The sequence below is a fragment of the Alnus glutinosa genome, chromosome 12, assembly GCF_958979055.1.
Source record: "Alnus glutinosa chromosome 12, dhAlnGlut1.1, whole genome shotgun sequence".
Taxonomy (NCBI): Eukaryota; Viridiplantae; Streptophyta; class Magnoliopsida; order Fagales; family Betulaceae; genus Alnus; species Alnus glutinosa.
The window spans coordinates 783,330-798,877 of record NC_084897.1 but is presented as its reverse complement, the minus strand read 5'-3'; the positions used below and the strand labels follow the sequence as shown (position 1 = coordinate 798,877).

General features: G+C 34.7%; 1 protein-coding gene across 2 annotated transcripts; it reads left to right on the top strand.

Annotated features, from left to right (window-relative positions):
- Positions 1–3,644: 3,644 nt before the first annotated feature.
- LOC133851258 (pleiotropic drug resistance protein 3-like) lies at positions 3,645–14,684 on the top strand. 2 transcript variants are annotated; one of them, XM_062287592.1, is made up of 24 exons: positions 3,645–3,773; positions 4,356–4,717; positions 6,220–6,343; positions 6,853–6,938; positions 7,116–7,200; positions 7,430–7,589; positions 7,671–7,747; positions 7,856–7,909; positions 8,002–8,092; positions 8,251–8,552; positions 8,642–9,237; positions 9,774–9,934; positions 10,022–10,125; positions 10,210–10,363; positions 10,510–10,650; positions 10,776–10,846; positions 10,934–11,266; positions 11,582–11,872; positions 12,065–12,148; positions 12,304–12,437; positions 12,887–13,114; positions 13,636–13,807; positions 13,951–14,205; positions 14,312–14,684. In XM_062287592.1, exons 2-24 carry the CDS (start codon positions 4,419–4,421, stop codon positions 14,576–14,578), a joined length of 4,269 nt encoding a protein of 1,422 aa, XP_062143576.1. In that variant the 5' UTR covers positions 3,645–3,773; positions 4,356–4,418; the 3' UTR covers positions 14,579–14,684. The 2 variants fall into 2 exon arrangements, with proteins under 2 accessions (XP_062143576.1, XP_062143575.1); XM_062287591.1 differs by having other exon boundaries at positions 3,693–3,923.
- Positions 14,685–15,548: the final 864 nt, after the last annotated feature.

Genomic DNA, 15,548 nt, shown 5'->3' with positions numbered 1-15,548 from the left:
TGCTTAGTTTCATGCCTACGTTCTGTTAACACATTAATTAAATAATTAAATTTATTATTTTTATTAGTTTAATTTTTAGAATAATTAGTGATTTGTCCTAGTATTAAAGCAAAGCTATTGAGTTAATTCAAACAATTTAATTATCTCCATTTCAGTTAACATGCATGTTCCTCTTCTAGCTCTCACATATCTTTCTTGTTTGTTAACTAACACAATCATTCAAACCACCACTATGTGGCCTTTTACCTACTCGATTGATTGGGTCATTCCACTTACATGCATGTTAGAGCATCTGAGTAATGGAGGATTAAGTGTTTAATTAGTTTATTAGTATGTCACTTGCATATATATAGTATGATCACTTGCATATATATAGAATGTACACACCAATATAGTCCGGTGTGTAGAGCCATGCAAATAGCATTTCCACCAAGCTAGCTTTCATACTTTGGAGACCCTTAACATGAATTAAGCCTAAAACGTCCTGCATGCTGGCTGGGATCCCGGCCCTGATTGGTAGCCTTGAATTTCCCTTGGTATAACAAAGAAACAAGTCAATAGATTGTATCTGGCAAGATGCAATACCTTTTATTTGGACTGTTCATTTAAAATGAGCGGTTCAAATCACGACAACACACAAGAGATAAAAATTAGTAGGAGGGTAGTTGTTGGGGTTGCCGAACCACCCTTGTGGTAAAAGGGGATGGTTTGGCCACCCCCATACCAGCCATTGGGGGTGGCCAAACCACTTTTTTTTTTTGCAAGAATTAAATGTAGGTCGGTGCATGACCCCCAAACTAGCCATTAGAGAAGGTCGAATCACCCCCTTTGGCTACAATTGAGTGGTTTGGTAGCTTGCACGACCCCTTCTCTCTCTCTTATATGTTGTCACGATCTGAACCATTCATTTAAATGGATTGCCCAAATCTATAATAAGTGTTGTACTCAATATGCAATAATCTAGATCTCAATCCCAATTTCCGTGTCAAAACCAGTTTGATTGTAAGTTTAGGTTCATAGGTTAAGTGGATACTTAAATTGGTGTTCTGACTCGGTTAAAATTGAGGAACATAAGTTGTTTGCAATTGTTCAAAGGGCATTCAAACAAGAAAAGTATTCAAGTTTCAGAATGGCTATCTGAGAAGTCCAGTCAGACGTCTTTGTGAATCCGAGAGCTCCAATCCCAACATGTCAAATGAAGGTGTTCAAGGTTTCAAAATTCAAGCTCCCGAGAGGTTTGATCGCAGTTTCAATCGAAGATAGTTCGAATGGTGGTGTTTCACAAGGATCCACAAAGACGTCTGATCGCAAGCCCGTTTGAAGAAGGTTTGAATGCTAAGGTTTTCAAGCTAGATCCGAGACACCCGATCGCAACATCGTTCGAACGCTATCAACGATAAAACTGTAAAACCCTAGCACGCGTTCGAACACTTCATTAATCCGTTTGAATGCAATGGCCTCAAACAACGTTTTTGCTAAACCAATTTGCATCCTAAACATCTGTTTTCTCATGGCCTATATAAGCATCATAAGTCACAATTTTCAATAGACCCTAATGTTGCTATTTTGTATTCATGGAGAAAGCTTTTGTATCCTTATGCCTTAATTCTCAAACCTCGATCTACTAGAATATTGCATAAACCTTGGATCTTTCTACTCCACATGCACCTTAGCTTGAAGTATACAAAAACTAAGAAGTTGATGGTTTGTCACGGTTTCATGCTAATAAATGTGGTTCTGCCACCTGTTCAGAGCATGAATTTTCTAATGATAAGAGTAGAAATTTTATACTAAAATAGCATAAGCGGAAGAGAGAAAGAGACCCAAAGTTTTGGGGTGGCTCGGCCATGGAAGCCGCTGAAAAATGGCTTATAGGGCCACATCGATCTTTATATATATTTGTGTTACAAATAATCTCTTATTTACAAGAAAGTAGGGTAGGAAAATGAGGATTTGATTACAGAAAACAACCAATTAATGGTAAATAGGAAACAAAAAGAAAATGACATGAAAAATATCTTTATATTCTAAGCTAGAGATAGTATCGAGACAAATAATATTCTCACTATGACGACAAAACAAGAGAGATTTCTCTGGTTTGGTGGATTGATCACCTTGAGTGGTTCGTAGACTCAACCCCACAATAGTTCTTCAAAAAGTTAAAATTATTGTGTTTGATTGATATATTTTATGCTTCGGTTATTTTTTGTGATATTGTGTGTGGTTGTTGATTTTTTTTTTTTTTTTATTTCTTTAAATTGCTCGTGATTATTGTGACGGTCAAGAAAACAGCTATTCACTCCTATCTAAGTGTTATTAATTAATTTGAGATTCAACCTTTGAATTTTAATTTGTGTTTCGATCCATTCTAATCATTGAAAAGGTAGATAGCGATATTGTTAACTTGTTCTAGAATCTGTATATATACATATATATGACAAATATCTTCTTTTTTATTTTTCCTCAAATATTGGTAATAAAAAATTTAATTAATTAATCATCTTGTACCTATGCTATCATATGCATGCATGAATTGAAGTTGAACATGCAATTTGAGCATAATCTGACGATGATGATGTTAAAGATACGTCACACGTACGTAGCCATGCATGCATTGTCAATTATTTCGTCGAGTAATACTTCTCTCCCGTCGGCCAATAACTGATTGGCCGGCTGCCTCTTGGCAAAGAGAAGAGTTAGAGACAGACAAGGTCGATGACAGAATGTTACCAAGAAATCAGGAAGATAGCGATCATTAGAAATTCACAAATGAGAAATGCGGCTCATTCCGTTCAATCTTTTTTTGTTTTTTCTTCTCTTTTGTCTTTTGGGAAGAAAAAAAAAATGGAAGCCCTAAGATCATTTCTAGTAGTTTAATCAAATTTTATTAGCCAAAATAGTTAAAAATCACCTTTTTTTTTTTTTTTTTTTAGCCATCCATTTTTTTAAGGCACCCAAGTAATATTACCATTTTAACTATCCACTATCACTATTCTATTTAAATGATTTTTTTTTTAAATGGAGGTTACGAGAGAAATAACAAAAAATGAAGAGAAAAAAATTTAATAGTTTTTTCTTGTTTTGGTGAGTGAATACTACTCATTATTGTTGATGAGTACTTTCACTCATCAATTTTTTTGTCACCAAATTGGTGAGACTGTTGGAGACTCATTTTGAATTATTTCAACAAATTATCTCACTAAAATAACCAAATAAATTATTTTTATGAGTCTATTAAGAATGCTAATGCTAACCGTTTGTTGATCCAACTTTCATTTTTGTCTTTCCATGCAAATATATAATAAATGTAATATTGTTTACAAAACATTAATTATTAGAATTCAAATAATTAATGTCTCTTTTATATATTAAAATGAGAGCATGAAATAACCTTTGGTTTTTCCAAGGATGATTTGGTCCCTCAGGAAACTAAACGACAACATGATTAAACTAAAATAAATTTAACAAAAGCTAGAGAATGTTACACAGAAGATGTTGAAGGTCGCATTAAAAATAATTGTTTATAGAAGATTGCTTTGCTTGTCTTTTTTAAAAAATAATTGACATGATGTTAAACTCTCTATCATATTATTTTAACTTTTGAAAATACGTACTTACAAATTCTAAATAAATATCTTCAACTTACAAAGAGACTTCGATGGTACTATAAATTAACCTCAAATAATGCCACTAAGGGCATAGAGATCTCATAGCTCACTGCCTTCTCAAGTGTCCTCCATCTTCTCAAAGCTTTTTCCTTCGGATTTATAGTGGTATACCGTTGCAGCAATTCACATTTCTCTTTCTTCTTATTCTACCATTATTTCCTTATAGATTTGAGCACTATTGTTTGGCTCGACTCTTAGCATTGTTGGTATTTGGAGCTTCAAAAAATTGTTAGGAGAAATAGTCCACGCTTAAAGGTACCGTTTTTATTGGACCCTACATCATGTTTAGTTTATTTTGCTACGTTTTTTTTTTCTAAGCTATTTTGCTAATTATTTATACTATTGTGTGTTTGTGGTGCCATGAGATTAAATATAAGATTTTTATGCTTTTATTTTATATAAATAAACATTCACAAACACACGTATAGAGAGATTTTATGTATTCATATGCTTTTGTATTTATGTAAGTCTGTCTCCCCAACAACAACAAAAAAAAATCTGTCCCCCCATACTAAAAATCTTGGTTTTGCCCATGTGTATATGTGATGTCATATGTTCAAATGGAATTCCATGTCTTGTTTAGTTTCTAATACAGGAGTTTCATATATATTTTTGGCTATAGTGCTGCATGTAGCTCTCTTTATCATCTTCTAGCTTAAACTATACTTTTCAAAATACTTGGCTCAGTTTTAATTAGATAAGAAGATAGAAAGAGCCAAAGGAGATACATAGAGAGTCAAAGTAGCTAGAATGGAAATGGGGGATATGGAAAGAAGCATAGAGTCTTCTTTCCATCAGCATGCTGATACAGTAGATCAGTTACAGTCGGCGGCAATATTTGAAAGATTACCCACATGCAATGGACTTCAAACGTCTTTATGTGATAATGATGAGCATGTGAATGAGGGAAATGGACAGAAGGGTAAGACAATGGTTGATGTTGCCAAGGTTGGAGCACTAGAGCGGCACTTGTTCATCGACCAACTTTTGAAGGAAATTGAGGAAGACAACCTCCGGCTGTTAAAGAAACAGAAAGAAAGAATAGACAAGTAAGAAATCGATCTCCTATTCAATTTTGTTCAAGGATGCACACACATGCACCCTACAAAATGCGTATTTGCATGAAGATGCAAAATTCATGCATGTTTGAACTCGTAATATAGATGTTGTTAGAATATTAATTAAATGATTATATAAATTATTTTTTTATTAACTTAAGCTTTTGAAATAAGTTGTGAATTAACACAATATCAAAGCAAACGTCGTGAGTTTGATAAGTGGTGATTTAACACATTTGATGAATAAGCTTCACTTTTTAAACCAAACAAAACAATTACAATCCAATCCAATCCAATCCAATCCAATTCAGACTAAGCTTGGACTCGGCTGCTAAAACAGCAGCACAACCAACTATACCAACCAACAACACCACTTTTGATGCAAATTGACGCAGCAGAAAGATAGGAAAATAACATAAAATAAATATAAATCTTACGTTAATTTAGAGTCTCACAAAAATAACAAAGATGATAGATTGAACCAGAGTCTCACTGGCCTTAGCAGAATCTCACCACCAAAAGAACAGAGGAATCACACCTCAAAGAAACAAATGTCTTTTCTATAAATCATCATCTCCCTATTACAATAGAACATTATGCTTAAATAGCCTCATAGACTAACTTTAACTCTAGCCCTAATGTGTCTGACTTTGGGCTAAGCCCATTATTGAATTACAAATAACTTAAAACTTTGGGTCAAGCCCATCATTAAATTTCAAATAAAACTAATAATCTAAATAAACTAAATGACCAATTTATTCTTGTCTCATATTGCATCAATTTTACAATAAAATATTCACATTTAAGCAGCAAACAAATTATGTTGACAAGCAAACCAGAAACTAAGCAAAACAAACCTCTATTCAAACCAGACAATTTTTACTAACAAAGTATTTTATCCTGCAGCCTCCATCTCCCGCAAATCTTTTCGTTAATTTCACACCTCTTGAACTTCCCAATCCCCATAATTCGAGTCATAATTTCCCAAACAATAATCTTGAGAATCTACTCCTCAAATTTCAACACATTACCATGCCTCACATCATTTCTATGCTTCCAAATATAATAAACCACAGCCCCTAAAGCCAACTTGCACAGAATAATTAGCAAACTTTTACCTCTCAGCTCAGCACTTTCCCATTCCACCACCACTTCCCAAATTACTTTAGGGTTATCCACATCACATTTCTTCAAAAATCCCCCTCCATATGATCTGACAGAACTCACATTGAAAAAATAGGTGATCCCTTCCTTCTATACAACCTCTACAAAATTAGTCTTCAACCAAATAGTTGGGAAAAAAAAAAAAAAAAAAAAGATATATGCTTGAAAACTATCTAACAAACATCTGTATTCAAATAAAAGATGTTAACTCATCAACCGATATTAATTTATGCAAGTGAGAACTCAGATGATGCATCTATCCATACATACACATGCAATCATGCTTTTATGCATGTTCTATTGCATACTGAAACATTTTTGCTCTTTAGAGTGGGATTGGAATTGCCGAGTGTGGAAGTAAGATTCCAGAATTTGTCTATAGAGGCAGAATGCGAGGTAGTTCGTGGAAAACCCATCCCTACTATTTGGAACACGCTCAATCATGTCATTGTTGTAAGTTTTTTTTTTGTCTATCTATTTTTTTATGTGTTTCATTTTATGACTAAATTAAACAAGAAGCTGTGAAACCCCAAAAAGTTAGACACATGGGGAAGAGAAATTGCTTGCATTGAGTATATGGATTATAAGGTACTTATGAGTGTTAAGTTTCACGTTGGTTCATTACCAAGTGAGATTGGACTATACAAATATTTTAAAGAGCTCTAATTGCAACTTAACTAGTCCTTTTATAGTAATATCTCGGATGTGGCTAGTGTTTTCCAAAATACTCTCTTCATCTGGGTTGTTACAAAAGCAAAGAGAAAATTTCCCAGAAAACTCTCTTCCATTTGATTACCATAACTGGCATCATGTTGTATTACTAGAATACTTCCAACTTCCTTAATCTTTGTAGGTTCAATTTGTGAAAAAGCTTTTCTTTGCTTTGTTATTATAAGAGTTTTTTATGTACTCAAAGACTTGCTTAACCTTGGATGGTAAATGAGATTTGAAATGCTGAACAGGGTGTGACACGTACTATTGGGTGCAATTCTCAAGCAAACAAGATAAGAATTCTCAAAGATGTCAGTGGCATCATCAAGCCTTCAAGGTTGATACATATGCATCGAAGTAACACTTGTATTCTGATCTTTTTTTCATTGATTAAAGGAGCACTACAAAGATTTGGTAACCTTTGAGAAAAAACTGATCCTATATGCAGAAAAACAGGCTAGATTCTATGAAACAACATTTTTTCGGTGGCTTAATAAGCTCACTTTACATGCAGGTTGACTTTATTGCTTGGCCCTCCAGGCTGTGGGAAAACCACTTTGTTACAGGCACTTTCAGGGACATTAGATCAATCTCTCAAGGTTTTCTACTTGTTCATCAAATTCTGTCAACAACATGAAACATCTCTATAACTTACCATTTCCTATGAGAAAGAATATAGGAAATCATTCATGAATTTTACTACATTTATGTGAATATGAAACAAATTGATTGGATTATAGAGAGACATATCCTAATATGACTACTCATAAACCAATGAATCAAGCACCAAAAACATTAACAAATATGGCCATCAAATATGATTTCCAGGTCACAGGGAAGATATCCTATAATGGCTATAAGTTCAATGAGTTCGTTCCTCAAAAGACATCAGCTTATATAAGCCAATATGACCTGCATATTTCTGAAATGACTATGAGAGAAACACTGGACTTCTCAGCACGTTGTCAGGGCATTGGGGATAGAGCAGGTAGGCTTTGTTCTTCATCTTCTGGCCACAATCACGCTCTTATTAAATTAGGTTGATCTTATAAGATTTTTGCCATTGAAGGTATTTTGAAAGAACTTTGTAAAAGGGAGAAGCAAGCTGGAATTATCCCTGAACCAGATATCGACACTTACATGAAGGTAACCAATTTGCAAGATCAGCAATATACTTCTCTATCATATTCCTAAAATAATGGTAGCTGGGTACATTCTATTGCCATCCCTTGCTAATGACAACTTGATTAATAGGCCATTTCTATTGAAGGATTAAGAAAAAATCTCCAAACGGACTATATATTGAAGGTAATCTCCTTTACTAAAGGAAATGATCAATGATCCTGCTCCTATCCTCACTCTAACTGACAGTGATTTTGTTATCATTACTGGATTTTTAGATCCTCGGGCTAGATGATTGCACTGACACACTTGTAGGAGATGCAATGAAAAGGGGAATTTCAGGTGGTCAAAAGAGAAGGTTGACAACAGGTTATATAGAATGGAAAATTGTACTTGTGTTGCCTTGCTAATAATTGTTTGTCTAAATAAACTTCAGAATTAGGTATGACTAGGACCTCTTTCTAATACATTTGAACATTTTTGTCTCTCATCATAATATAACTTTCCTTAATGCTCTCCTCCACCAGGGGAAATGATTATTGGTCCAACAAAAGCGATATTTATGGATGAGATATCAAATGGTTTAGACAGTTCCACTGCCATTCAAATTGTTACCTGGCTGCAACATCTAGCACACATAACAGGGTCCACCATTTTTGCATCACTTCTACAGCCAGCACCTGAGACCTTTGATCTCTTTGATGACATAATCTTAATGGCAGAAGGGAAGATTGTATACCATGGGCCTCGCACCAATGTATTAGCATTCTTTGAGCATTGTGGCTTTCGGTGCTCACCACGAAAAAGCATATCGGACTTCCTCCAAGAAGTAAGCACCTTTGATTAGAGTAGAAAACATGTTGACACTGTATATTTTCTCTGAACCAGTCTCTCACTCTGCATTCTCTATTCGTGTAGGTAATATCTGAAAAGGATCAACAAAAGTATTGGCATCATGAAGACCAATCCTACAGTTACGTCTCAATCAACAAATTTGTAAGTTCATTCAAGGAATATCACTTGGGAGAGGAGCTAGATGAGGAACTTTCTAGGCCTCCCAATAAATCAGAGTGCCATGAAAAGGCTTTGTCATTTGACACTTACTCATTGAGGAAATGGGAGTTATTCAAAGCATGCATGTCTCGAGAATGGCTGCTTATGAAGCGTAACTCATTTGTTCATGTATTCAAATCAGCACAACTTGTGGTCATTGCACTTGTAACAATGACAGTGTTTCTACGCACGCAGATGAAGATTGATGAGGTTCATGCAAATTACTACCTAGGGTCCATATTTTACGCTCTTATTAGATTTGTGAGCGTTGGTATTCCAGAGTTGTCATTGACAGCTTCCAGGCTTGGAGTCTTTTTCAAGCAAAGAGATTTATACTTTTATCCAGCATGGACTTATTCCATTCCAGCTGCCATTTTAAAGATTCCATTTTCATTTCTAGATGCTCTTCTTTGGACTAGTCTTACTTATTATGTCATTGGCTACAGCCCTGAACCGGAAAGGTATGTTCTTTAAGACAAAAAAGTCTCTTTAGATTATTGAATTACCACTTATCTCAAAAGCTTAAGCTAGTAGAAAATAGTTGATTTAATGATTTAATTGCTATTCTAGCACTCCTCCTCGCGTGTAGGCTCAAACTTTCCCTAAGTGAAGCCAAATACATGAAATATTTAATTGAAATGGGAGGTGAATTACATAGACATGATTTTGATACAACGTTAAATATCCAATTATTTCAAAAGCTTAAACTGATAGAAATGGATAAATTTAATCATTTAACGTGGTATCAGAGTCAAATGTCATGAATTCGAACCCTGACTTTACAATTCACTCCAATTTCAATTAAATATTTCACTTCTTAGGCCTCACTTGTTAGGGGAGAGTTTGAGGCCACACGTGAGGAGAACTACTAGAATATTTCACTCATTCCTATTACATTAAGCTTTTGAGACAAGTTGAGATCTAACTCGGACTTCAGTTCTGTAATGAAAATGAATTGTGTCCCCTGCTCATTTTCAGTTTGTTTAATGAGTGTCAGGTTCATCAGTCAACTCCTCCTCCTATTCCTTTTACATCAAATATCGGTATCATTGTTCACGTTAATTGCCTGCGTTTGCCTAAATCCATCAGTTGCAGCACCATGCGCTCTTCTCTCCATGATTGTAACATATCTATTTGGTGGCTTTGTGATTCCAAAGTGTAAGGCTTTTAGGATCTCAACTACAAATTCTTAAAAAAAAAGACACAGATAAACCACTCAAAGTGAAAAACATTTTCTCAATGCAGCTTCTCTACCTACTTGGTTGCAGTGGGCCTTTTGGCTTTCTCCTTTGACATACGCAGGAATAGGTGCTTCAATAAATGAGTTTCTTGCTCCAAGGTGGCAGAAGGTGAAAACCAATCTATTAAATATGGTTGATGAAATTGAAATTTATTTCTTACAGTCAATATTCCATGATCATTGTAACTTGCAGGTTTCATCTTCAAACATCACCATGGGGCAGCAAGTTCTTCAAATGCGTGGTCTAAATTTCAGTGGCTACTTTTACTGGATATCAGTAGGAGCATTACTTGGATTTTGGATGGTTTTCAACATTGGAATTGCCTGTGCTATGAGTTATTCAAAGTGTAATTTTATACCTCCAATGAACATATTTGAAAAATGAGAAACAAAAAATAGTGGGGGACAAAAGTAAAAGAAACAAGAAATTGTAAAAGTTATGATTTGATTCTTATCATATTGTTCTCTCTGTTGAATCATGGAATTTTTGCAGCTCCAGGGAGATCCCGGACTCTGATTTCACACGAAAGGCTCTCTATTTTGAAGGGAAAAGAAAATTTGTGTATTTTACCTCCAAAAAAAGAATTGCCTCCCATTGATGTCCCAGCAACTGTGGAAGAAAGCAAAAGAATGGGTGAAAAGCTTACTTGTTATTTTTCTAGTATTTGATATCATATCTTTATAGGATTAACCAGCAATATAGATTAGCTGGTTTCGTTTTGGGGCACTACAATATCAACAGTGACTTACATGTTGCAGGGGTGGTTTTACCTTTTGAGTCCATAACAATTTCATTTGAGAATATGCAATACTATGTTGATATCCCCAAGGTATTTAAAAGGCATATTGATTTGACTCCTTATTCCCCTAGAGTGTATGTCATTGAGATTGATCAAATTTCATCCACCCATCCCCAGAAATTCAGAAAGCAAGGTTTTGCTGAGAAAAGACTACAGCTTCTTCAAGATATTACAGGTGCATTCAGGCCTGGAGTCCTTACAGCTTTGATGGGAGTTAGTGGAGCAGGGAAAACAACATTGATGGATGTTCTTTCAGGAAGAAAAACTGACGGAGTTATTGAAGGTGAGATAAGAATTGGAGGGTACCCTAAAGTCCAGGACACATATTCCAGAATATCTGGTTATTGTGAGCAAAGTGACATACATTCTCCAATGCTTTCAATAGAAGAATCAGTGGCATACTCAGCTTGGTTGCGTTTGCCAGCTCAAATTGATACATCTACAAAAACTGTGAGTTGCCTCTTAACTTGATACAAAGCATAAAGTGTAACTTTCAAATGAACAGATCAAAAGTCTAACAGATCCTCTTGGAAGCAATCTTCTAAGAATTGAATGTCAAAGTGTATAAAGTATGGAACATGAAATGAACAATTCTATGTTTCACACTTAAATATTTTTGTCATGAAGGTACATCTAGTGACAATTAAGAAGAAGAAAGCATATGGAAGTAGGTCAAATATGCCTTTAGAATTTGCATACGGGATCTATTTGAATAAAAAAAAATATTAATTATTGCATGATTCAATTCGCCTATCTTTTTTTTAGGAATTTGTATCAGAAGTTCTTCAGATGATTGAGCTTGATGATATCAAAGATGCTTTAGTTGGCATCCCTGGCATTACTGGTATATCCACTGAGCAACGAAAACGGCTTACAATAGCAGTAGAGCTTGTTTCTAATCCATCCATCATATTCATGGATGAACCCACCTCTGGTTTAGATGCCAGAGCTGCTGCAGTCATTATGCGAGTTGTGAAGAATATAGTTAGTACAGGAAGAACAGTCGTGTGCACCATTCACCAGCCAAGTACTGACATATTTGAAGCATTTCATGAGGTAATTAACCGATCCATTTCCTTGCATGAAGATAATATTGTAGCATACCAAAAGAATGTGTCAGTATGTTCCAACATTTCTAGAATTTTAACATCCATCCCGTTTGTGGAAGTTATATGAAGATGGGAAAGTTTATAATTTATACTGTCTTTTTTTTTTTCTGGTTCATATATTAACAGTTACCTCCTGCAGTTGATGTTGATAAAAAGAGGAGGGCAAATAATATATTCTGGAGAGCTGGGTCAGAATTCTAGCAAGCTTATTGATTATTTGGAGGTAAGACTTCTTTTTATACTCAATTCTTAGCATCATGGGTCATTATTCACTTCTTTTAGTGAGAAAACGATGTTCCCATAGAGAAATATCTCAAAAGCTGCTCTATTACCCTCTTCTTCTTTTTTCTTTTTCTTTTCTTTTTTTTTTTTTGACAGGGTGTTCCTGGGGTTCCAAAGATCAAAGAAAATTACAACCCAGCGACATGGATGTTAGAGGTCACTAGTGCTTTTTCAGAAGCTAAACTAGGATTAGATTTCGCAAATCTTTACAAAGAGTCTAATCTGTGCAGGTAAGCATAATTATCATCAATGACTCAAAAAGCATGGTGCCTAGGTTTTGTATTGATTATTATCTAAAAATCTATTCATACGGAAGAAAAAGTAAAGAATATAATTGTAAGATCACATAATCTAGAGAAGGATTGAGAACAAGAAAGAGAGACACAAAAGCCTTTTCTTAGCTACATCTTTCTTTCACCATTTGATTGTATACAAGACTCTATTTATAGAGAAATAGTCTAAACATTACCTATCTCTTCTACATTAACAACAATACATTTAATTTACACAAATCATCTTATAACTCTTGAGTTATTGTAGCTCTTGAGTTCCTGTAACTCTTGTCTCTTGAGTGCTTGTAGTCTCTTGAATTCTTACAATTCTTGTCTCAATAATAATAACAAAGCATTATAACACTACTGCTGCAACACAAGTGATATAATGTTCATGTTCTCTGTAGGGAAAACAAAGAACTCGCTAGAAAACTAAGCTCTCCTGCAGATGGTTCAGAGGAACTACGTTTTTCTACTCGCTTTTCACTCCAAGGATGGGAACAATTCAATGCATGCCTCTGGAAACAACATCTATCCTACTGGAGAAGTCCCAAATATAACTTGGCGCGCTTGTCAATCATCATTGTATCTTCTTTATTATTTGGAGCAGCTCTTTGGCAGAAAGGAAAGAAAATGTAAGCCCTCATTTTCTTAACCAATGGTATAACCTAAAAATTGAACTTCTGTTTTTTATTTTATTTTTTGGATGAGTGAATTATTTTCATTGATCACAACAAAGAGTACAACCTCACTTCTAGCAATACAGCTAGAACGCCAGCAAAAACAACAGGAAACCCCCACAAATTACAAAAAATACGTAAAAGCACTACTTATCCTAAAAGCTTATAAGCTAATAAGTCAACCCTATCCCACTAATTTCGTGTTAAATTTGTATCGAATTTGTAGTTCATGTCAAAAATTGTTAACCCTAAATGACGAATAGTAATTTATATCTAGCATCTTTCAACACAATCTGTGTTAAGAATCCATTAGACATTGAACACACAATTCACTCATTGATCTAATCAACAAGAAGCATCCTTGGTGGTAATCTTGGCATTTACTTCAAAACTTAAACTATGCCTATCCAAAACAGTCTAGGACTCCAAACAACTTCACCATTTAAAATGCAAAAACTGTGATTTTTCTTCTGCAGATTACGTGAAGAGGATGTTTTCAACATAGCAGGATCGATGTTCATTCTCATGCAGTTTGTGGGAGTCGGCAACTGCTCAGGTGTTCAACCATATATAGCCACTGAACGCACTATTGTATATCGTGAAAGGTTTGCCGGAATGTACTCCTTGTGGGCATATTCATTTGCACAGGTAAAAAATAGCAATATTATTAGCATAGCCAAAGATCTACAAAAATTGAATACAATGTTCTTTATCTCAGCTTAAACTGATACAAATCGAGAGATAAATTTAATCATTTAATCAATACTTTAACACTCTTCCATATGTTGCAGGTGATTGTAGAGATTCCATATGTACTTCTTCAAGCACTTTTGTTCTCCATAATCACATATCCAGCAATAGATTTCTACTGGTCTGCATTTAAAGTATTCTGGTACTTCTATACCGTGTTTTGTACGTTCCTCTTTTACACTTATTTTGGTATGCTGCTCGTTTCTTTGGCCCCAAGTTACCTAGTGGCTTCAGTCTTGGCGGGTTTCTGGTACACCATGTTGAATTTGTTCTCAGGGTACCTCATACCCGGACCAGTTAAGCCGACTCCATCTTTACTTGCTGTTTGACATTCACATACACTGATTCGTTTGGAAACATATAAGATTCAACTCAACTTATAATTAAAAAAAAATCATGCAGAAAATTCCCAAATGGTGGATTTGGGCTTATTGGATTTGCCCGACTGCCTGGTCCCTAAATGGTTTCCTTGCTTCACAATACGGTGACATGGAGGAGGAAGTAATAGTACATGGAGAACGCAAAGCAATCAATGCCTTTATACAAAGTTATTTTGGCTATTACTATGATCATTTAGATTATGTAGCAATTGTTCTTTTTGCAATTCCACTTGTCACTGCATTTGCTTTTGCATGTGCTATAGCAAAACTGAACTTTGAAAGAAGGTAGATCAGAGATGCTCCTCTCAAGTTGTAACATGAAACTTTGACCTTTTTTCCATTATAATTTAATAACTCTAAGATGTCATATATATATATATATGGACATCCACATATTCAGGCTTTCAAGATATTGCACAAACTTTAGTCAAGTCTGCACCTACTTGAAAAGTGAATTTTTACCTGCACAGTACTGAATATCCCTTATTGGTTCCATAGACAGAAGCAACATTCAATTTACATGATTTATTGTGCATGTCAAGTTATGTTGTAATTCAATAATTCCATTGAAGATTCTCATACATTTGCCAATTATTCTCAATCTAGCTAGAAGTTTGGCTTCGTGTTTATTGATTTGATGTGGAAGTTTGACTTTGCATTCATGCAAGTTAGCACGATCATGAGTCTGATTTTGTCCATTACCATCCCTCTAAGAAAAGAAAAAAAAAAGATTTCAGAAACATTAGAATAGCTTCAGTATCAAGTTCTATTAAATTCAAATTGTAAAAACTTTTTTTTTTTTTTTTTGAGAAACAAATTGTAAAACTAACTCTTATTATATTACCCACTAGAACATCTTTTGATAATACTAATTGAAAGACATAAGATGTGTGGAAAAATATAATTAGGGCTCACATTATGTCAGAAAATATTATGTTTCACGCTTTAAGAAAATAACAAGTTTTCATTTACAATCTCATACATAAATATTTTTATTTACTTCTATAATTAGATTACTCACCTCGAACACTTAGATGTAATCTCCGACATACTGAATGACCTAATTCTCTAAGTTGCAAATTCAAACTAGAATACTAGCCAAAAACTTATCATAGACCCTAAACACTCTTCGAAAACCCTAATTCAGGCTTTTAAGACAATCGGGATCAATCCTAGGGGTTATGGGATCAATCTTAATTGTCTGGAATTGATCCCGCTGAGTTGAGAGATCCTGAGGGGATAATGATTGATCTTACAGA